The sequence below is a fragment of the Seriola aureovittata genome, chromosome 11 (genome assembly GCF_021018895.1).
Source record: "Seriola aureovittata isolate HTS-2021-v1 ecotype China chromosome 11, ASM2101889v1, whole genome shotgun sequence".
In the NCBI taxonomy this organism is placed as follows: domain Eukaryota; kingdom Metazoa; phylum Chordata; class Actinopteri; order Carangiformes; family Carangidae; genus Seriola; species Seriola aureovittata.
In genome coordinates this window covers 21,314,651-21,338,520 of record NC_079374.1, presented here as the reverse complement: position 1 = coordinate 21,338,520, position 23,870 = coordinate 21,314,651, and the positions used below count along the sequence as shown (strand labels likewise).

Here is a 23,870-nt window from a genome sequence, read left to right as displayed (position 1 = left end):
TCACCGTGGCTGTAGAACACAGATCTGATCACAGGCTTATTCAGGGGTGAGTTGGTGTGTGGCTCTGCATTTTAATGTCACGTATCCACCATCCAAAAAAAAGTCAAATCCATGTAAAGTCACAATACTTTAATTTTTTTTTTTTTTATTGAAATATAATCGAACCCTGAGGCTAGATAAGAAGGCCACAGTTTGTTTGTGCCTCGTCTAGCTCCTCAGTCTGACACAGCCAGTTAGAACACAACAGACCTGTCCAAAGACACACATTACACAACTGGTGTGAAAAGTTCAAAGGTTTTTTTTTCTGTTGTTGTTGTTTACACGGCCCTTTACACACTGACAAAGTTTCAGGATATACACAACCCCAATCAGTTGCATAACCCCAACAATATTTGGTGTCTATTTGAAAAAGTATGCTACCTCTCCAATTATTGAGAGCAGAAGTGCTCAATTTAGCTCACATATAATCCAGGGTCAAATATATAAAACCATCATAATATAGAAAATCAGCAGGTTTATTTGTACCAGCCATGATAACTAATCCGAGTAAGGTAACAAGAGCACGGTCAGCTTCCAGGAATAGTTTGGGAAGTGCTTATTCGCTTTCTTGCTGGGAGTGAGATGAAAAGATTGATACCAATCTCCTGTCTGTGCAGCAAATTTTTAGATTGAACCGACAGCTGGTTAGCTTAGTTTAGCATAAAGTCTGGAAACAGGGAGAAACAATTAGCCTGGCTCTGTTCAAAGGTAAGAAATTATCCAGGGCATAAACCGAGGTAAGACCGAAACTTGTGTGAATAAAACTGACATTTAACATGCTAACTGATGAGCTTTAGAGGTGCTGGTTGGCTGATTTTGTTACATTTCGCAGAGCAAGGCTAGCTGTTTCCATCTATTTCCACTCTTTATGCTAGGCTAAGCTAACCGGCTGCTAGGTGTAGCTTCATATTTAGTGTAGATAAAACGGTGATATCAATATTCTCATCCAACTCTTGGCAAGACAGCGATTACATGTATTTCCCAACATGCTGAAGTATTACTTTATAGAATTTCACATTAAAGAATTAAACATATTGAAAATTACAAGAGGGATGACAAACTTTTCTTATTTTGACCCTCCTGTTACTGTGAGGCCTTCCATATGAGCTTTTTTTTTTTTTTTTTTTTTTTTTGTAGCTCAGGACCAAATTCAGTTTCTTCATCTTGGTCCAAAAAACATTATAAGTCTCTTCATATGAGGTGAGAGTCCCAAAGAAAAAAAGAAAAGACAGAAAGAAAGGAAAATACAGGGGAGTTTAGCTTTTTTTTTTTTTTTTTTTTTTTTTTTTTTTTTGTCCAGGTCTGGGACACGCTGAGGTAACAGACAGTAATAAATTATTCAGTTGTTTAAAAAACACTTTGCAAGAATTATATCAATAATTCATATCAATAATACAAAATGGTATCAAACATACATGATGCAACATTTTCATCAAACACATTCTGTTTTGTTTTTTTTTTGTTTGTTTGTTGTTGTTTTTTCTCTACCCACAATCCAGAGTCTGTTGCTTCATTGCTCTATGATCAGAATTCAATGTTTTCGGTCCTGCTCGGAAACTCTTGGTGAAGTCCCTTTAACAGTAGATGCAGATTAATACTGTATTCCATCGTTTGCTGAGGTTGATTTTCCACTTTCATGTTGAGGTGCAGTTGTATGCCATTCACTATATGAGATTTTTTCACACTCAACCCTCTTAATTCAAAACAGAGTAATATGGAACTTTTCTTTCAATACCTTTCACATGTTTCAATTAAAACTTCTTTAATCTCTGTTACAATCATCGCCAAGGCAACAGGCATACACAGGCACACAGGGCTACAACGTTAATCGCCTATTTGCTTGTTTTGTTGTTTGATTTTACATTCAAATCACTCTGACCGTGCCTTTCGTTTCACTTACAGATTTGAACAGAAAACAACATGCCAATAGGAAAGTCAGAAATTGTATTAAAAGTGCAAAAATGTATTCCTTCAAGAGACGGTATTCATCCAGACAAAAAAAGTTGTCCACCGAAACTTTAGTGCGTTAACAGTACAAGCCATTTTATAGGTTTTTAAATTGTACATTCCTATCCACCTCGCGACTACAAACATGAATATACTGAATGTTTTGTTGCTTCGAGTGTGTGGTTTTCCTACAACTAAACATAGTCTGTAGCTGGGTTAACATGGCTTTATCTGCCTGGTGGTCAGGAAGGCTTTCTCACTCTGATGTATTCCCAGGGCTACAGTATATATATCCCCAATCTGAAGGAGTATCGTCCTTTACTGAGCGTGCTTCATCTTACCACATAGTCCTGAATTCAGTGGTGCAGTCTGAAAAGCCCCTAGATTGAAATAAAGTGACATCACATTATTTTGGTTAGTGGCCAGTGCAAATCAGCTTCTCCAGCCTGTTTCAGCTCTGAAACATGAAGCTCTCATTATACCTTATCTATTCTATCTCATTAAGAATTTCCTTTGTGAAACAGCATTGAATGTGTTTACATTGCCACCTATAATTAGATTTATTTATATCACAAATATAATTGTAATTTTCTCTATTTTTAGATACAAAAAACATGGAAAGTAATTTGTGTTGAAGATTCTGTTAAGACTAAAAAGGAAGAAAAATATATACAGTACATATATATATTAGGGCTATTTTTCAGTACAGTACTGATGAAGACTGCACACATCATGCCATTGAAAATGACTGAAGAGGCAACCTAAACCAAACATAATTATTTTGTAAAGTGGCTCTCATGTCTGTTTTTCTGTATTCATGGGAAAATAATCCTCTTTAAGTGTCTGTAAACATGGCTGCTGACACCTCAGTGTTGATAAAAACCCTGTTATGTTTACATTAAAGTGTGACCACATACACCGACCAATCTCGCTCTCCTTTACAATTATAATATTTAAACACTAATTCAACAAGCTGATATGGCCATAGCATTCACCTGTCAATCGATATGACACATTTTCTCAGCATCACGTCACATTTCTTTCACTTGCTACAACACGTCCTTCCATCCTCTCTGAACTGACATCCCACAGCCAGAGCATCACATGACCACAAGGTACATGTTATACTCACAGAACCGGCAGCTCACTCAACCACAACACCACACAACATCTATTTTCACTATGGAAAAAAAAAAAAATACTGTCACCACTCTCATATTCATTCACTATGCCCTTATGATGTCCACTCTACAAAGAGAGAACACAGACAAACCTATCTAGAGATCACACAGTTGCTTTCCTCAAAGAAACTGTAGGAGTGTGAGGACAGAAAGGTGATGACTAGCAGGTTGTTGGAGGTCTGTAAAATATGAGGCGCCATTCGTGATTCTGATATCTGTCTCATTTTCCTCAGAGTGTTCATCTTGTGCCAAGTTTGATAGTTACATTACACAATTACACTTGATTGAGAAAACAGTTCAGTGACACTGTAATTCTGTGTTGAATACAGGTGGGAGGGATCAAGAGATCTTCGAATGGGGACCACAAATTGAGGAGAAGAGGACATAGCACTCATTCCAAGGCGTTGTGAAGGGCTGAGGGGACATCAGTCCAACATTACAGATTCACGTGTCCTTGTGTCCCTCTGGATCCATACAGCCGTTCAGCGACGCCCCCCGCCCCCCCTCCCCTCCCTTTTGTGCTCCAGTTGCTAACCACTGCTGGGGAGTTCCCTGACATCCAAAGGTATGTGGCTGTGCGTGTGGGTGTGTGTATGTTAAGAATGATAAAGAGGAACGAGGGAGGTCACAATATGGCACAATGGAACCTGTGGGAACCTGTGGAACGTTCTGCTCTCCACTTCATCTTCTTTTTCTTCTTCTGGTTTCGCTCTGGGACCTGTTGTCTGTGGAAAAAGGACAACAAAGCAGAAACACTTTGACCAAATAATTTCACAATATAATAATCCAGCTATAGTTATGATTTTATTATGTTCAATATGAAACTATTGTACTGGAGCAGTTTATTCAATTCCGTGGCCTTTTTTGTCAAAGTTGGTGTGAAAGGAATAGTTAGAGATTTTGGAAAATAAGATTATTTATAGGACTGATAATCAGCAGGTGGGTTAGCTTAGCAGAAAAACTGGAAATCAGAGTCAGGTTTATTACCAAGTAGATTTTCACATACAAGGTATTTGCCTTGGTGCATAGTAAGAGGAAAAAATATAAAGAAAGATAAAGCAAACCAAGTACTGCAGTCCAATAGCTTAAATATGAATACTTATATTAGTAATTATATGTATTAGTAATTTCAAAATATTTATAATAAAAATCTAAGAAAATATTAGAATATTATATAATATTATATATGAAATATAAATATAATACACAGAGGGGGGAACAGCTAGCCTGGTAACAAAATCCACCAAAGTATACAGACAACACTCTGTTGTTTTCTTGGTTGGACCCAGTAAATTCCTGTAGTCATAGTGACGTTGCCAGGCAAGCCAAGCTAAGCTAAGCTACACATACCGATATAAGTGGTACTGAGCTTCTCGTCTAAGTCTCAGCAAGTATGAGAATAATTGTTTCCCAAAATGTACTATTTCTACTAGAGGAACTGTGTCATTGATTGTGAACATGTGGGTGAACATGTGTCCATTATTTCTCCATGTTAATAAATTTTGTCCCTTTGTTTTTCAAATGTCATTTTTTTTGTACTCTTGCCACATTGTATTTTTGCAGTGGTTGTAACTCCAGCAAGAACTATTGTAGACTGCAGTCACAGTGGCAGCTATACAAGTGAGCCATATGAGGCTTAGAACCAATAGTATGTGTCACCTCTTATGAGATTTTTCATTAAGTGTTCAAGACAGCCTGAGGCAAACTGCAGAAGAACAAAGAGACAGTTTTTGCTGATGCATCACAATCATTATGTTTTTATCCACTCCCTGTACAACTGGCTTTCTACTGTCTGACCACAAGAGGGCAATGTTGATTCATCAATCCACTCTTCAGTTTTGGTTTGTTATGAAAGAAGAGGAGAGTTTCCTCATGAGTCAGTAACAGAGCTGGCATAATCACAATGAGGACTCTCCACTACTCTGTGGTTGATTTTCTTTTTACAAACACAGAGGTGAACACAGCAGTCCTCTGCTGCTATGTATTTGAGTACAAGTCTAAAAATACTACGTGTTGCTTATTGGCTCTTACAACAAGTCAAGGCCTTAAAACAGGATATGACCACATAGAAAACATGAACACAAACCAAATTCTTCTGAAATTACACATCGAGACAGGAAATAGCTCTGGGATTTTTCTTTCCTTTTCTACTCTTCCTTAAAACAATTTCACTACCCTCACATAACAGTGTCAAACTCTCTTAGCCCCTCTAACCTCTTAATGAGCGAAATACACACTGGGAGTAAAGGGAACAGGATGATGACTGCAAGTGAATCTGTCTTTCATTATTTTTCATGCAAAGATCTTTATCTCATGGAAATAAGTGAAAAAGAAGAAAGAAGTGAACCTGAAGTTACCTTATAACACGGACCAGCTCATGAAAAGCTTTGTCGACATTCATTGGAGGATCCTTAGCACTGGTTTCGATATAAGTTATCTGAAAAAGCAAATGGAAATATTTAGAATAAGAACACATGGTATTAGTTCTTTACTTGAGTTACAGGTCAATGAAATACAAAAGTACATAAAAGTACTGTATAAATTTTAGGAATTTACAGTATAGGGAGATGTACATTTGCATTCAACTCTTAGAACCAAATCTAGATAGTTGAGAAACAATAGGGGTCACAAATAACAGTTGCCTGATGACCTGAAACTAGTAGCGAATCTCAAAGACAGAGTCTGTATCATCTAAAATATTCAAAATTTCCCACAATCATTAATTCAGTCTCATCCCCGACAAACACTGAGACAGATGTCATGATGCTAAGCTGCATGTGAACATTACAATTTGCAAAATTAAAAAGGGGCCCTTGAATACAAAATGAAAAAGACAAAAACTGCATGACATAAGAAGTCCCAAGAAATCATATCCCTGGAACTGGCAAAACAGTATGTGTGTGTGACACAGTGAGCTGTCATTGACCAAACTCATTCAACACCACAGGGACAAAGCAAACTCAGCAACTTTGAGCCTGAAAGCTGTGGTTATATGACAGCATAGTATTGAATCCAACTGACAAATAATAATAATCGAAACAGACAAAGATATCCTCGACCTACAGTATAACCCTACAGACATTTTCAGAAAACTATAATAGCTGACAGTTAATACTCTAGAGTGAGCTCACAGGTTTTCACTAGGAGCACATTTTGATATCATGACAATAGTGATCTCTTTTCTCTTCCCTGTTCAAGTTTGCACGATTTCTGATGCTGGCCTTGTGTAAAAATTGCTCACAGATCAGTGCAATTGGTGCATGTTGTAAGGAAGGGATGTGTTGTGCAGATAACAATGAGAGCACAGCTTGCATCAGTCTGTGCCATCAAGGTATTCTTAAGCTTTTTGTTAGCTACAGGAGTAACATTGGGTGCTATTGTGTGTGGATCTTAGAGTCAATAGTTAAAAATGGTCTAGCTGTGGAAATCAAATTAAACTCCTCTGTAACACACCTCTGCGAGCAATGATTTTTCCTTTCACTGCCCTTAGTCTCTGTAGCACACACAGGCACATGTGAAACCTTTGTTAAGAAACTCAGCTGAAGATATGCACTTTCAAAAAAAGAAATCAGGTTGCTGCAGAAAGCCGCCAATAAGTCAAGGACAAGCACGTCAGGAAAGGTTCCCTACTTACACTATGTTTTGCAGCCATCTCTTGGCCCTGGTCAGTGGTGACCTTTCTCAGATGGACCAGATCCACTTTGTTTGCCACCAACACCATGGGAAAGGCCTCCCTGAGATGAAAACCAACACATAAGTGACACGTACAACTTCAGGTACCACTTGCATTGGTTTTGAAGGAAAGAGAAAGAGCATCATGTTCCAGACAGTTTGCCTGTGAGGTGTCAGGTTTCTGAAACACTTAAATTCTTGCGAGCTACAGAAGGGAACCACCAAATATGGACAGCGACTTGCTAAGTTCTAGATTCTATTTTCGTTCCATTTCAAGCTCACTTTTATTGGCTGTTGTCAGTCATAGCCAGAGAACAGATACTTCTCGTCTCTCACAACTGACTTTCACAACACAACAGAGTTGTTTTGGAAACAAATCTGATTCTCTGCCCGACTGGCCTGCAGCTTAAGGAGGGTCAAGCAAAGAAGAGATCCTGGGCCAGTTCTTGAATTCCTGATCCTTAATCAACCTGAAAGATATGACAACGCTACCAGTTAGTGCTGACTCAACCATTTCTGCTGAGTCAACAAAACTCATGCTGCCCTGACAGTGGCAGGAAAAGTCTGGTATTCTGTGAGGATAAATGTTACGTAGTGACAAAGCAGCATGAAGTGAATATAATTAGTATTTTGAATTTGTATGTGTGGTGTATTTGGCTTTAAATGGGTTGTCAAATCAGACCACATCAGATGATGATATGGTGGAGCTCACTAGGCCTTCAAAGTACTCAAAAAGTCAGAAGATCAGTCCAGTTGTAAACGAATCCACCAGTTTTACCATATTGTAAATTACATCGGAGAGAGCTTCCTCTTTTAATAACTTTGACATCCTGGTATGTTAATTTTCATTTACTATTATTGCACCCACAGTGTTTCAGTGTAATGGTTGACTGTATTGGGTATTTTAGCATTCTCTTCTGTGTTCACTTCCTAATAATCTGGTCAAGATAACTGGGACAAACTTTATTTTGTCCCAACCACTCTGATTATTGATCACAGCAATTACATTGGTGAAAAAATGGTATCTTAACCAATAGATATAACTAAAAGGAAAAAAAAGACACGGTTTGTTGAAAAGCATTTTCCTTAGTGGAAAGGGGAAGTTAAGCAGATGTCATATCATGTGTCACATTTGTACTAATCAAAAGAGACTTTTAAGTGTTTAGAAATCAAAATGTCCGATTGGCTGGACAGGTTGGACTGATTTGTCATCTTTCTTTCTCACATACATAAAAATGACCAGCTATGGGTTTCTGGTGTATGTCATCCTGAGGTTCTTGATTCGCTTCTTCCCTCCAAGAAAACTTGGGAAGACCGCTCTTTTCACAGAGTTGAGGTTCAAGAGAGTCTCGGCAACAGTGTTAATGAGCCATTTAAATGTAATCATTACATAACACTGTTTCAGAGTCAATTAACAAATCACACTTCAGTTCTACTTTGTTGAGTTTGTGTTTGGACCTACCTGTCTTTGACCCGTAGTATGAGTTGGTGGAATCGGTCGACATGTTCAAAGCTGGCCTTGTCTGTCACAGAGAAGACGATGAGGAAGCCGTCTCCTGTCCTCATGTACTGCTCTCTCATCGCACTGAACTCCTCCTGGCCGGCTGTGTCCAGCACTGGGTAGATGGAGGGACACAAATGTATTACTGTACATCACACTGCTGCACACTGCGTACAAGTGGGTAGAAAAAGGTGACACTACCTTTTATTTTATTTCATTTTACACCACCTGCACACCTGATTGAACTTAACAGTCAATCAGTTACTTATCAATCACACCAAGACCTATCCAACGTTTGATAAAGAGTCAAAGTTATTGCAAAAATTAACTGTTTAACCCTGCTACGCAACAGCAACTGCTACGCAACTTACATTTATTCAGTAACAAGTATAAATTGACCCTGTTTGCAGTAATCATTGCACAATGAGATGTGTGTAATCTTGTTATTGAGGCTTTATTCAATTTTCTACAAGCAAATTATCAGAACAAGAGTTTTTTTGTATGATCACCTCCACCCACGCACTTTCATAATCCTGAGAGAAAGCCCCTTGTAGATTTTGGTGACCCTTTGACCTGGTAATCTTTCCCTGGGTGCCACCTTCAGTCCTTGGCAGCACTTGTATTAAGTATTGTGTCTTAACAGTTTTCAGGCCTTGGCAGAGGTGATTAGTTGCCAATAGTTAATAACAGAATGTCAAAAGTTTACACAAAGACTCTTTCCCATAAACTGCAAACTGATTTTTTTAACCGGTTTTCTAATTCTTTCCAGAGTTTTATATGCTTCCAGCAAATTGAGTACTTTATAGGGGGGAAAGGATACATAATTTTTCCCACATGCATAAACCAAGCAGTGCTTTTTTTTCCAAATGTCATTAATTCTTTCAGGGAGTTGCCATTTCATAGCTTGTTCAGTGTAGGAAAACAGCAACAAATGTTCACTCATTGGTCAATGATGGGTATGTTTAACTGAAACCAAAAGGAAAATGAAAAATAATTAAAATAGTAGATGAGCATGGACAGAAATAGGATCATTCTCAGCTGATGTCTGCTTCATTTCCCATACACATACGTTTTTCTACTCACCATCCAGTATTGCCCACTGCCCATCTATCTCTGTGTGTTTCAGATACGAGTCCTCTATCGTGGGATCATAGTCTGGCACAAAGATCTTCTGGAAGAATTGGATGGTGAGGGCGCTCTTCCCAACACCACCATCCCCCACCACCACCAGCTTGTATGTTGGCAGGTTGTCACTTGGCACAGCGCTGGTTGCCATGGCTACCTCTACAGTGGTGGTAAAGGTGGGAAGTAGGCTAGTAGGTGGCTGATGAGACACGCCAGGCTGAAATGGAGGACAGATAGAGAGAGAGAGAGAGATATAGAAAGACAAAGAGATTGACAATAGAGAGAGGAAGAAGCAACAGACAGAGAAGGAGAGAGAACAAGAGAGAGAGGTGTTAAGGTTCATTGTTGCAGCTGCTTTTTCATCACCATGGAGATAACCACACAGCTTGGAGTTACAGAAAGAAGATGAAAAAAAAAGACTAAGAATAGAGAAAGAGGCGGTAAAAGACAGAGTTCAGCACCATTTAAGTTCACCTAAACACATATTTTCATAGCTGGGTATCAGTAATTTAGATTCTGCATTGCCCCCACCAGAGAAAGACAACAAGCTCAATTAAAGTGAAAAATGCAGCAATTGACATTTTTATTTCAACAAAGTTGGTGTTTTTTTAGAGAAGTGAGTGTCTATTATGTCTAGTTCCTTTATTATAGTCAGTTGTCTTGGAGGCAATGTCTAAAGCCATTACTGGAGCTGCATCCTATGAACACTCGTGTGTTAACTTGAGTACTTATGCAAGATGTGCAGAAATTAAACCACAGATCCCAACACAATGCTGTGACAAGACAAATAACAAGTTTAGCTCCAATCATAGTGCTAATGACATAACTGACAATCAAGAAAAAAAAAAAATTCAACAATTGTACTTACAAAAAAAATTCCTCAGGTTACAATTTGAGAGATGAGATACAGTTGACATGCTGTCTTTTTCCACCAGACCCTTGTGAGACAAGCCTTAGTGTGACTACGGTGTGCCGCACTGCAATCTCATGTATTTCTACTATAGCCTCAAAACAGGTGTTAACCACACAGAACAATATAATCATCTTGCCTTAGTCTAGCAAGTCAGAACTATAATTGACCCCAGCTGAGCTGTATCATTGTACTAAACTGATTAGAGAGAAGGCATGAAGGTGTCTCCTCCAGCTTCTGTTTCATATTAAAAGCTTCCGACTAGCAAACCATAAAAGGCTTTTATTATGAAACAGCTACAGGAAATGCAGAATTATCTGTCATCAAGTCAACTACCTGAATGCTACTGAGAAAATAAAAAACCCAATGAAATATGGACATTTTTAGAATTTTTAAAGTTTTGTAAGCAGATGAGTTTCACAGAATGGTGGGAGAATGGTCAAAGCTGCAACAATAAACCTGGTTGGATGAAGGCCTCTAGCCACCAGGCATGATTGTCCCGTTGTATAGGAAACTACTTCCACTTCACTGGCTCTTTTCACAGTCACTTAAAGCCTGAGTATCACAACTGTATGGAGAAGTATCTAAAACAAGTCTTGGTAAGCCTGTTTTTGGACTACAGTAATAGCAGAAACCAGGCTAATGACGTCTCCTCTGCCTGGCCCACTGTAACCACAGAACCAGCAGAGAAATATGATGGCTCCACTCCGACACAGATGGATAACTGTAGCTTGTAATTATGGCTTTTTGAAAACAAAAATAAACATCTGTCTTGTTATAATATGAGAGGTTTAACAGAAGAGTATTATTTCTACGCAAGTGGCTCATTATAAAAAAAATCTACTTAAAACATTTGCAAATAATTCAGATGCATTTCAGCGACAGCTTGTACAGTATGTACATTAACACAGTTATACTGTATTGTTCAAATCACCAAGAGCAATGAGTTACTGTAGGAGCTTTAATATGTATGCAATCTTATGCTGTTATGGCATAAAGCTCACACCACAGCTGGCCACAAAGCTAAGAAAGAAAGAACGAGATATGGGAGGAGAGCAGGGGAAGAGAGGAGCTGGAGAGAAGGGTGAGAGGAATCGGAAACAGAAGAGAGAGGGAGAGGAAGCAAGGTCACATGAGGACAAAGTGGATAGAGATGTTACAATATGGTGTTGAAGTGATCCATATACGCCACTATTTTACTGTCTGCTTCCTGTTTTTGGCCAGTTTCATCATTCTTATTTCTCCTGTTGCATGATATTGACAATCGTGTTTCCAAACCTAAAATGAATACATGCTTAAAATAATCTAATCAAGAGTGATGAGCAGCGATTTGTTCAGTTGGTAAATATTAGAATGACTTACACCACTCACTGTGTGATTATTATTTACCACTGTCAACAACAACTGCCCTAGAATGGAACAGTCTTGGTCCAACAATCAGTCATGTCAGATTTTAACCATTATTGGCCCAAAGGTGAGATATTGTTTCATCATCTTTAGCCTAATCAAGATCCGGCTAACTTTAAATAAACTTAAATTTCTGTGGGTTTGAGCTTATACACTTGTTGTTCATGACAGCCAATGTTTTAAGATGTAAAGAAGAGCAAAATTGAGGTTCAAGTGAAATCATCAGTCAAATCAAGTTAACTTCAAGGTATCCCGTGGATTTTTTGACCACTAATAATGCTATTGTGCAACGTTTTTATGGGTGGGACCGTAGTTTGTGTGTTGCAAGTGAAACAACGCACATTCCAGCTTCTGTTTTTAAGCTACTCCACTGATCAACAGTTGGCGGGAGAGAAACGTAGTTATACAGCAAAAAGGGCAAATAAGAAGAAGAGTGAAGCAAGGAAATATGGAGGTAAACAATTCATAATGTATAATCGAAAAAAAGAAATTGCAATTTTATAAGGAAGGAGGTACTGAGACTTCAAGCTAGTAATAGCTGCTGGAAAACATCGCTATGATTAAGTCACAGGCTTGCAAGCTCCTGATTCCTGCCATTAGCTGAGACAGTGAATACAATGTAGGTGAGTGTGGGTGGAGCATGAGGGAGCAGGGAGGGGTGGGAGGAGCTCAGTGGTTTGCTTCTACTACTACTCTGCGGTGAATTTCATGCTGATTTCCAGATCATACTGTACCTTTACATATATGCGATCTGTGGTAAAAAAACATGCTTACAGCTTAACTTAAAACCACAGAAACTACAAACACAACCGTTAGAGTCAAGCCATCCACAGTGTTAATACAAATCTGAATGTAAAACTTATCTATTCCACCTCACTGTGAAACCTCAAGATTTATAGATTTCATTAAACTGTAGCAACAGCCAAAAGCAGACAAAAAAAAAAACACACATTCTCTCAGCAACAGCATAACACCCCCACCACCCACCCACACACCCATTCCTCCTTCATCCACCAGGAAACAGCTGTCAGCTGGCCAAAGTCCATCCTTTCCTGACAAGCACAATGGAGGGAAGGAAGATGTTTCCTTCCTTTCCAAAGCCAGCCAGCCAATCAATCAGTCTGCAGCAGTCAGCCTGCCAGGTTGGGCAAAGAATTCCTAAGCCAAATTATTGATGTTAAAAAGACTCTTCAGTCAGTTAGTTGGCTGGCTGTCACAAAGTCACAAAATAGGTGTCTAAGCCATTATCCTATTTCAGAAGACACTATATTGGACATATTTTCAATGCAGTGCAGAAAAACAGAAACACAACAGCTTGAGAAGCACCATGAAATCACAGAACCTACCACCAGTAGTGGTTTTCACACCACTCATGCATGGCGTGGCCTAGCTGAAGCCAAGTCAGGTCACAACCTTGTTGGGTGTGTCAGCATTTCCCCTGTGTGAGTCTCTTTGGTGGGGTACACAGTTCTCTGAAACACCACTGGTCTCATTCTGTGAGACTAAAATAATCCACAAACACCAGTTTAAACCAGATTCCTTTGGGAGTGGAAGCTTACTTAAGGAAATTTTACTATGTGTCCAACCAAAGTTAGTCACCTAACCAATGTGGCAGGCTATATGGCCTTACAAACCAACCAAGGCTGCAAAGATATACTTACAGCATCATGCACAACACTTAGGCCGAGTCCACACTAGTGCTTATGAATCTAAATCTTTTCGATGATAAGGTTTAAAATGCTTTTTTCCCCCCAACAGATTACACTTTTACTACACATGTGCTAGATTTGATGACACTAACTTCTGTTACGGAGTGCAATTCAGTTAAAACTGTTGTGAATCTCAGGTGTGTGCTCACGTCAATGCAACAACACGATTGGCTTGATATGTTTCGGCTGGTTTGGCTTTTTGGTGGGAGGGGCTGGATATGCGTCATACAACTGCCATCTTTGGCATCACTGACTTTTCTATAAGTGGTTTGTGTCCTCCTTTATAATATCTATGGATATGTATGGCTGAAAACCCTAATTGGTATGATCTAGTTCCTCTATGTAAGAGGCAATTACAATTAATAAGCGAAATCAGAGAATAAGAGGAGTCAACAAACTGAGATTCAACCTGCTAAGACAGGACAGACACGTTATCCATAACTACACAAATGGTCAAGCCACAAAACATGTAATGGATTTTTTTGTGTGTTGTTTCACTTGATTCCTCACCCGAAGAAGCAAGACAAATGAAGAGCATCAACCAGTGATGTATTCTGTCAATGCGGCACATCTGTCTACATTGATATATGACTCTGGTGTGTTTTAACATATAACATAGCTGAAGCTGATGTACTTTAAAACCTTATACTAGTCTTCACAGTGACTCTGTAAAGTCTCTCTGGGCACTTGAGAAGTGGCTAGTTGCTGCCTTGGGAAAGGATAAAGGCACTTCCCTCTTCACATGGGAACAAAGCAGCACTATAACTCACAGAACAGGAATAAGGAGGGACTCAGTGCACACCCGGCCTGTACTGTAACACTGATATCAACACTCATTGATGGTTCAAAGGAGGTGTTAAGACATAGTTCAGAGAGTTCACCAAGCATCAAGCTGCTGTAATGTTCAACTCCACCTTTTAATAAAAATTAAATGAAACACATTTATGAAATCTATGGTATATTTTCATGAATTGCTCTGGTAAAAAACAGAAAATACTTTTCCCTAAATGTTGAAACCCTAACACAGTTTTGATTGTTAATGGAAACTGGGTTCTTGTCACCAAGACAGCTTAAGTAAAAGCAATTCACTAAAAAAGGGCATCAGTGAACAGGGTCAAATACAAATGAAACCTAACATTTCCATACCAGAATCAATATTCTCCAATTTGTAATGTAGAAAAAAATCAGATACACATATTTATATTATATTGCTTGTCAAGATGACATCAAACACTTGCACAAAATAATACCCAATATCTCTAGCATCACCTTCACACAAATTCAGTGTGCAGTAAGATGCAATCTGCCCCTCTGAGCCAGTGTCTCATTGTACAGACTTGTTTCCTTCCTGATAGTGATGATTACATGATCAGCAGTAGGCTATGCTAATGATAATGTGTATTCAGATGCCTTTAAACGTAAGATGTCTTTGAACTCATTTGCACAAGTAACTTGTTATGTACTGTTTGAGAGCGTGAAACGGGAACACACAAATAGAAAATCTGCTTTTTCATGTGGTAATATCAGTTCATTTATTTCTGCAAATGATGTAAGCAATGTCAGACTGTTCCCCTCATCACATTTCCTCCTACAGTGACAGTGCACACCCAGATCTTTTAACACCCTATGCAACATTTGGCTTGACGACAAAGTGCATATAGTTAAAGAGATGTCACTACAACAGGTCACATGACTGTGGGTCATCACCAATGACTCACTTGGCATTCTCCAGTCTCACGCCACTGTTTGAGATCCCTTTTAGCCATAAACTGCATTGATGTCTTTTTACTAAAACAACATTGTTCAAAGAATTTCCCTGTAGATGAGGCTGCCATTCACACACAATTCTCACACAGATAATCCAAATATCTCACTAATGCACTGTGACTTGCTGAGGGCATTTCATACTCTGACCTTTCCATTCATTTACTCTGGTAATTTACTTTTTTTGAATTTCAACCAGGCAATAGGATGTAAAGACTGAACCCCTGCCAGGCATCAATGACACTGAAAGAACAATTAAATACTTTTTGTATGTGAACAACTGATTTCCAGTTGGGAGAAAGAACAAACACAATGAGGTAAGAACACAATATCTTCTAAAAGCTGGCGCTCTAAGGTCTAATAGTGTTGGAATTGGAACCTCTCTAGTTGACTGTGAGGCAGATACCTTAATTTCTCATACACATCACGATCAAAAAGGAACCAAATAACATAATAGCAGTTAGAGAGGCTTTGTAAATCTATTAATCAGTACACGCAAAATGGTCTTCATGTTCTTAATACTATGGCCAGGCAATAATAAATAAATACATGTTATTGTTTATTGGCTTCCAGTAAAATCAGATCCTGATGAAATGATAACATTGAATGCAGTTTACTTTTTGTATCTGTATGACCTATATATTGTAGTTACCATGTATTTGGATTTTGGATGTTGGTGAATTCCAACACCATTGATCAAATTACAATTAAATTTAAATTAAGTGTTTCATTTATTATTATTGCACAAACACAGTTTATAACATTTGGACAATAACAAATATATAGACATGAAATAATACTTGTCTGCTCTCACACTGTGGTAAATATGTACTGCACTTTGAATGTGACAATATATGAAAGCCCATCTCTAAAACCTGGAGGTAAGGCAGATGTTGCAAGAAATTGCTTGCACTAAGTGGATTTCTATCTGTGATGAATATTACTTCATCATGACAATCATTTAACATACTGTACATCACATGGCTAGAATCCAGATTTACAATTGATACCTGAGTATGCTTAAAAATGAATTCGGGGCGTCGTGTAGCGTAGTGGTTTAAGCAGGCGCTCCATGTGTAGAGGCTACAGTCCTCGCTGCAGTTGGCCCCAGTTCGAATCCCGCATCGGACGGCCTTTCGCTGCATGTCATTCCCCCTCTCTCTGCCTCCCTGTTTCCTGTCACTCTCCACTGTGCTGTCCATTAAAGGCATAAAAGCCCAAAAAAATATACTTTAAAAAAAATGAATTCAATGAAACTCTAAAGACTGGCAACAGCAAATATGGACTAAAACCTAGATGTGTGAATGAATCCCAAAGCAGTATGCAATTATTGATATGAATTTTAATCAAGGAATATCATCTTAAATAAAATTCAATAAGGACTGTGACTAAGGCTAAGACTGACATTAAAGTAAAGTACTATTTTGTTGAGGTTTGACTGCTCCTGTCTCCACCTCAATGGGTAAGTCGACAATATCACCATTAATACATTGAGACCAGTTAGGTTTGAAATAATAACATATATACTGTATTATTGTTTTTTATCTTGGTCAGGTCCATGCCCTAATTACCCCTCATATACAGTACATACATTCACACATGTAGGTGGAAATGTGTTATCTTCTTACTCTTTAGCATTTGCTATGCCCAAAGGCACCTCATGTAATGAGCAAAAAGAACATCCATCATTTCTAATTCATTTTCTTGCTTAGTTTTGTCAGGCAACAAGCCTGCTTTTCTACACTATGGTACAACCTTCACACTTTGAAATGTCAGGAGTGTCACAAGACTCCAAACATGCAAGTGCCAATAGAAGATCCCAGGAATCAGTATTTAATAAGCAGAAACACCAGGCCAATACACATGTAATAGATCACACCAAGAGTCTCCTGGCTGGGAAACACAGCATCTATGCATCATCCAAAGGGGGATTTATGATTGGTCAAAGGTCACAATTAAGCTTTTGGGAAATTGTGAAACAGCATGCAAAAGTCAGGCCATCATTACTCTCAAAAGCAACGTCATCATCCTCATCCTCAACATCAGCAGCAGCAGCAGCAGCAGCAGCAGCAGCTCTAGCAGCAGCAGGGTTTGACATTTCCATGAAGTTATGATGGAAGGATAAAGGCGGATCTGTCACCAGACAGCCAAATTGTCTGTTGATTTCACTTTGCTATTAATAGTGATTAACGTGTGTGTGTTTGTGAGTGTGTATATGTATACTGTGTGTGTGTATGAGTGTGTGTCTTTCTGCGGACTGACTGGTGCTTCTGAATGATCTCATCCTATGATTTGATACATGAAGAATCTCTCTGTTCTCTCTGCCCAGCTGTTAAATCTGCACACCATTTCTGCTTCAGAGCTGGACACGACTGTGTGTACACAGCTGTTAAAGATATGGTGGTTAAAATACATATACTATATACAGTAGAAGGTTTCGTGTTCATTTCTGACAGACGAGAAAAAGACGAGAACTGTGTTTTTGTTTCTTCCCCAGGGGAAATTTTTTGACATACACAGGCAAGGCCCGTGTGTGTGTGTGTGTGTGTGTGTGTGTGTGTGTGTGTGTGTGTGTCTGTGTGTGTGTGTGCGCGCGCGCGTGTGTGTGAGAGTGTGAGAGAGAGAGAGCGAGAGAGGGAGAGAGAGTATGGAAAACCGACAGTAGCCGCCCCTGAATAACGGATTTTGGTTGCTTCATCTCTTGAAGTTTGCAGCAAAAAATGAATTTCCGCAAACGGTTAACAGTCGTTTATATTCTACATTAAAACGAGCCAACCCCACTGACTGTTTACCGCGTTGTCATTGGTCGAAATAGTGACAGTTAGCTAGGCTACAGTAAGTTGTTGATACATTGAGAGTAGTCTAGGATTTTACATTAACGGTAGGTGTTGCCTGCACTGTCCGTGAATACAGACGCACGCATTCACGACCTCTTCAGTCTCAGCAGGAAAGCTACTCACCGACACGAGCTCCGCTGTCGTGGACACAAAGAAAACGTCTTCACACCGACATATTCCTCCTCATCTCTTTCTTTCTCGGCTTCAAACCACCGCCGCCCTTTCGCCGCAGATGGGAGTGTGCTCCCCACATCTGCGAAACAATACGTCGAGTAGCTAATCTTTGTATTGCAACAGCTGATGTTATAAATAGAAAAGTCCCAAAGGGGTGACCGCCGTTTCTGTTAAGACATGAAACGATTAAATGTTGGTCTTAAACCGTATAATGATTTCGGTATTTACCATCAATTGGAAAGTAAAGTGTTCATTTTCTTTCATGATGCATTTTTTGTGTTAAAATTCTGAAATCTCACGACGCGTTAAAAGAGTTCCCCTTTTTAGAGAAATGGACTCTTCCCACATATAGCGGACTTCTTTAAAGGGATAGTCCTGTCAAATTAGCCCTGCCTAATTTAGGGGGAGTCAAATGGATTCATTGGGGGGGGGGGTCTTTCTAAATTACTGATAGACTCACAATTTCTAAATCATTTTCCATTTTCTTTTCAAAATGTATGCTTTTCCGTACATTCAGATTTTGTATTCTCTTGTTTGCAATAATTACTCACTGATTTATTCACCCCTCTGTTTATTCTTCAGGTGGTTCCTTGGTTCTTCTCTTCATAACTAAAATACTAACCATTGTCATTTCCTGGCTAAAACTGTACAAAGAAGTCTGGTGTGTGTGTGTGTGTGTGTGTGTGTGTGTGTGTGTGTGTGTGTGTGTGTGTGTGTGTGTGTGTGTGTGTGTGAGAAGGCAACTGGACTTTTTCATAGCAGACAAATTGACTGGTCATAGTAAGAAAAGCACAGGTGTTACTAACATTAACAATGGCTCTGTTCTACTCAAGTGTCCCAGTACTAAGTCATGACAGAGTGACAGCGAGACACAAACCCCGGACCCTGGAACTGAAGCAGCTAAATGGAATTTAACCACCATTACTTATATCATTTATGCTTGTGCTTTTCCCACTGCAACATGTAAAAATGCCTTCTCTGGAAAAGGCCCATGCATTGTGAATTTATTACACATCAGTCATTTAACATGTTTATGATGTGCAAAGCAGTATGGGAAAACTCATTAGATATTGTGTAATTTGAAAAGTTAGACGTTGCATGCGAAAACAACAACCTCATATGTAAACTCATATGTGAAACATCATTTCACACATAGTTTGTGGATATACAACATACACGTATGCTTTCTTCTCTTTTTTTTTACAGACAGAAATTTATTTACAGAAAAGAAAGTGAAGACATTTCATCTAATTATCTAATACATATCTCAGAATTACAAAATGTTTATCTCATAACTATTACTTTGTATCTCATGATTTATAGACAAGATCTCATAATTGTGACGTAGTGGAATTGTAATTACAAGACTTTTTTTCTATTACTTGGTGAGATATAAATCTCCAAACCTCGAGGTCATAATTATGAGAGTACACCTCCTTTTTTTTCCCTTTGGTGAATCCATTACTTTAGATTTCAAATGTGGAAAAATCACACGACACGTCAGAGGCAGCAGTGTTTTACATGTTTTAGGTAAGAGCAAAGTTAATCATTTAACAGAAAGTATATTAATTAGCACATCTGTGCAATTACCTTTTCAGTGAACCTGCTCAGGAAAAAAAAAACATCGCAATGCTGCTTTTGCTTTTGTTCAGTTTAGCTAGAGGTCAAAGAGATAGATTAGGATCTGATCAATCAAGAGAAAAGAAAGAGGTGTGTGTGTGTGTGTGTGTGTCTGTGTGTACAAAATGATTGAGGGCACAAGGGTAAAGAGAGGGAGAGAAGGCTTGGGTGTTATTGAGAATAGATTAGAGCAGATGCTATAGGCTACAATTAAAATTTTGGTGCAGCATGTAGAACAGCATTGTGCAGAGGCGCTAAAGAGTACCATTGTACTGTGTTCATTTTACAAATTAAAAATTGATCATGAGTCACTTCTGAGCAATCGCATTCCTCATTTCATAACTTATCCAGTAAGAGGTTGGTAAATGATTTGATTAATAATCGAACATCAGGAGGTCATGAAACAGTGTAACTGACAGGAAAGGTCTGCAGTTTCCTAGTTCATCCAGAACCTGCCTTCTGAATGACTTATTACTTTCTCACATAGCTCGCAGTTACTTAAATGACCTGTTTCCCAGAAACCTTTATTTTATATATATACTGTATATATATATTTATATGGTTGTTTGCCAACAAATGAGTATTTTCTGAATATTAACTCCTTTGACTTTTATATACTGATTATTTAAAAAAGAGATATGACATAGTGTAGTAAATAAGTGCACACACATTGAATGTATACTATATGCTCAGAAAAATAAAACACACACACACACACACATATCCACACACATCTTACCAGTGATGTGAAAAATGTGTGTGTGTGTGTGTGTGTGTGTGTGTGTGTGTGTGTGTGTGTGTGTGTGTGTGTGTGTGTGTGTGTGTGTGTGTGTGTGTGTGTGTAAGTCTTTGTGAGAGCGAGGGAGAGAAAGATGTAAGTAATTCAATTGAAATAAGGAAGAGGAAGCTTCATCTTCATACTACCTCTGTAAATAATCCAGGCATTAGACATTTTATGGTTCATGTTACAGTGACTAACTGATGGGTAATGAAGTGGTCTCACTCTCTTGGTATGTTTGCTCAATCTTTCCAGGAAATCCACTGCATTTAAAAGCATGTCCACATAGGCTATACACACACCTACACACCAAGCATGCACACGATAAGTGATTCTTTCCATACATTTTATGTGATGTTAAAGAAAGAAAGAAAGAAAGAAAGAAAGAAAGAAGATGTTGTATACAATAAATCTTATCTTAATTGATGGAAAAAATTACACTTGAGTGGATGGATGGAAATATTTCAAATTATAGCCCATTCATGTTGACACAAAGCACATTTTTAACACCTACAGTTTAAGAACAAAAAATTCTAAATTGTCTTAAACAGTCACATGGTACTGAAATTTAGCCCAAAATATGAAGTGAAGTACAGTAAGTAGAGTTACATTTTGATCCACCTATATAGTGTAAAGGGTAAGGACACTTTTTGAAGGGAAAAGGTGGACATTTGTTCAAATTCATTCTAAACCAAAAGAACAGAAACGTTCTTCTCCAGGTATAGAATACTCTCACCATCCACATCCACAACAGCTATATCCACAATAACCAAACCACAAATACTCTATGTTTGTGGTAGTAGGATGGAAAAGATTTGAAATATCCTTTACCAAGTTTAAAAGTGCTGGAGTTACACTTGAGACTGTTAGCAAAACAAGAATATGATAATAATTGTAATAATATGAGCATGCTAACATATTCAAAATTACAGTATTAACATGCTGATGTTTAGATGGCAATGTTTACCATGTTCAGATTTTCAGATTACATTTCCTACTGTGTCAGTGTGTTACAATGTTGGCCAGCCCAGCTGCAATGTATTAGAAATGCACCCCCACTAAAATCAACAGTTATAGTAAACTAGGTTAGGGTGTTTTTTTTCTATCTATCCAGATCTACATCCAGTACATTTCAATTGTGACAATGTATTATCAGACCTTTATTTGACATTTACCATAAGGTAAGATAAATGTACTGTGTAATGTTGTAATCCGGTTAGCAGTGACACAAAAATTCTCTTTTTGTTTTCCCGGTAATGTTCATCAAGGAGTCAGGAGCTTGCCCTATTTGACATAAGGATCTATTGATCTAGGCTTTGGAGGACTTGTAGGAAGCAATCAGGAGGTGGTGAATTGATTGACTGGGTTACTGATTTATTCATTCACTGAGAGGTCACTCCACTGGCTCGGACGGCAAGTTGATGGGATCTTAATTTGAGAATTGATTGCTTTGTGTCTCCTGCATACTCCTCATTTTTCCTCAGATGCTGCTGGTGTTTGCAGGGCAGGGTCAGACAGAGTGCAGGTGGAGCCTTTCTATGGCAGCCTATACAGTCACAGGTAAGCCAATGGCTAATGAACACATCTGTACTAAATCAAATGATATCTTAATTTTTTTTTTTTATCCTGAGAGAAATAATTCTAGCATTTATACAATTCTTAAAGGTAATTTTCTCAAAGACCACAGTGTTCATCATGTCAACCTTGTGTAAATTCAGTGTCATGGATCATTAAGCACCATTGACATCTGTGTGTGTTTGTCAATATTTATGCGGTGACACATAATGCATATACAGTATGTGCACGTGCATCATGTGTAAAGAAACATGCAGTGAATCCATCACTGTCCAGCAAATAGCCTCCTTGACCTTTGGGGATACCCTCAAAAACTTCTCACTCCTCTGCCACTTAACACATGAACACATAAGGATCCTATAGAGATCAGACAGAATTCAGCTTTTTTTGAATTTTTTTTTTTGGTTTATTACATGAAGCAAAATGTGCTGTCTGTGGTCTCACTGCTGTCTCCTACCTGAGTTGGATGTTGTCCCTTCAGGCTGGTCTAAAATGCCAAGGAGCAAAGAGAGGTCATTGAGACCACTATCAGCTCTTAAAAAATATTCATGTGCTTCCAGCCTAATTCTTTGCACAGTCACAGGCATTCAGCTTCTTCCAGCATGCATTGTGCTTCCAGTCCATCAGAGGACTGACACAGCTCTGTATAATGATAATTATGATAATGGCATGTAAATGTCATGAACACACAAACTGACAATACTCCCTTGTATCATTGTGATTTGTGTACTTATTTATTAGAGGTTTATAGCTTACAATAGAACAGAATAGAATAGAATCAAATAGAATAGAAGAAGGGATTCTCCCTGTGTCTTTCTCTTCAGACACACACATATTACACACATACACAAAGACACACACTTCCATTGCCTCTTGCCTGTTTCCATGGAGACACTAGTGAGCTGTTTCTTTCCACTAGGATCAGACCGTCTGACTTGATCACAATGCATATGCACACACATACACGCACACTTGCATGCACACAGACAGTAAAGTGGTACATTTTTTAGTTTTACCATGTCAATCTGTACAACAATAACTGTTATACTGTCCTACTTAGGGATTATCCCTCCATGCACGAGGTTATTTACTATCACCATTCTACTGCTGCTAAGTAGATAACGTATTACTCATCCAGTCTCTCATTTGCTGTTTTCTGCAATAGTTTCTGTTGTCCAGATTGTTGCAAATTAAGGTTTTAATGTGATGAAAGTGTGAATGTTTTTATAAGTGCATATTGGAAATGCATCAGTTTTCATATTGTATTTTACCAAAGAGATGGGATAAAACACTGCAAGCCAAATGGGAGCACAATGAGCTCAGAAGGTGATGAGGGTTAGGGAGGATAAAATGTGCTTTTTGTTCAAATGAATAATATAAATGTTCCTCATCTTGTACTGCAAATGTTTATAATAATAATCACAATCCTTGTTGATGAAAATCCTCTGAATGCTTTTTACTCTTCCAGCAGTTGCACATTGTGATTTCAACTATTGTCATTAGAGGTTATCAGAGGTCATCATGCAGTATGATAGTCTAAGATACTGAGACTTTTCTCACTTGTGTCTTTAGTAACTGCAAAACTTTCACTTCCTCCTCTAGCAGTGCTGTGTGCAGCCAGTCAGGTTCTG

The 23,870-nt window shown here is 38.5% G+C and overlaps 1 protein-coding gene across 1 annotated transcript; it reads right to left on the bottom strand.

Annotated features, from left to right (window-relative positions):
• Positions 1-114: 114 nt before the first annotated feature.
• On the bottom strand, positions 115-18,387 carry mrasa (muscle RAS oncogene homolog a). Its single transcript, XM_056389370.1, has 6 exons — positions 18,216-18,387; positions 9,424-9,682; positions 8,302-8,455; positions 6,802-6,901; positions 5,525-5,604; positions 115-3,892 (listed from the first exon to the last, which is right to left on the bottom strand). The coding sequence occupies exons 2-6, from the start codon at positions 9,614-9,616 to the stop codon at positions 3,793-3,795; spliced, it is 627 nt and encodes a 208-aa protein (XP_056245345.1). The 5' UTR covers positions 9,617-9,682; positions 18,216-18,387; the 3' UTR covers positions 115-3,792.
• Between the last annotated feature and the right edge of the window lie 5,483 nt (positions 18,388-23,870).

Bases quoted from the DNA above. Each gene is read 5' to 3' on its own strand.
- mrasa (XM_056389370.1), bottom strand. From the start codon at position 9,616: ATGGCAACCAGCGCTGTGCCAAGTGACAACCTGCCAACATACAAGCTG. The intron at 8,456-9,423 runs GTGAGTAGAAAA...CCATCTACCCAG, and splicing joins GCAGTGGGCAATACTGGATG to TGCTGGACACAGCCGGCCAG. The intron at 5,605-6,801 runs GTAAGTAGGGAA...TTGCTTTTTCAG, and splicing joins AGATGGCTGCAAAACATAGT to ATAACTTATATCGAAACCAG.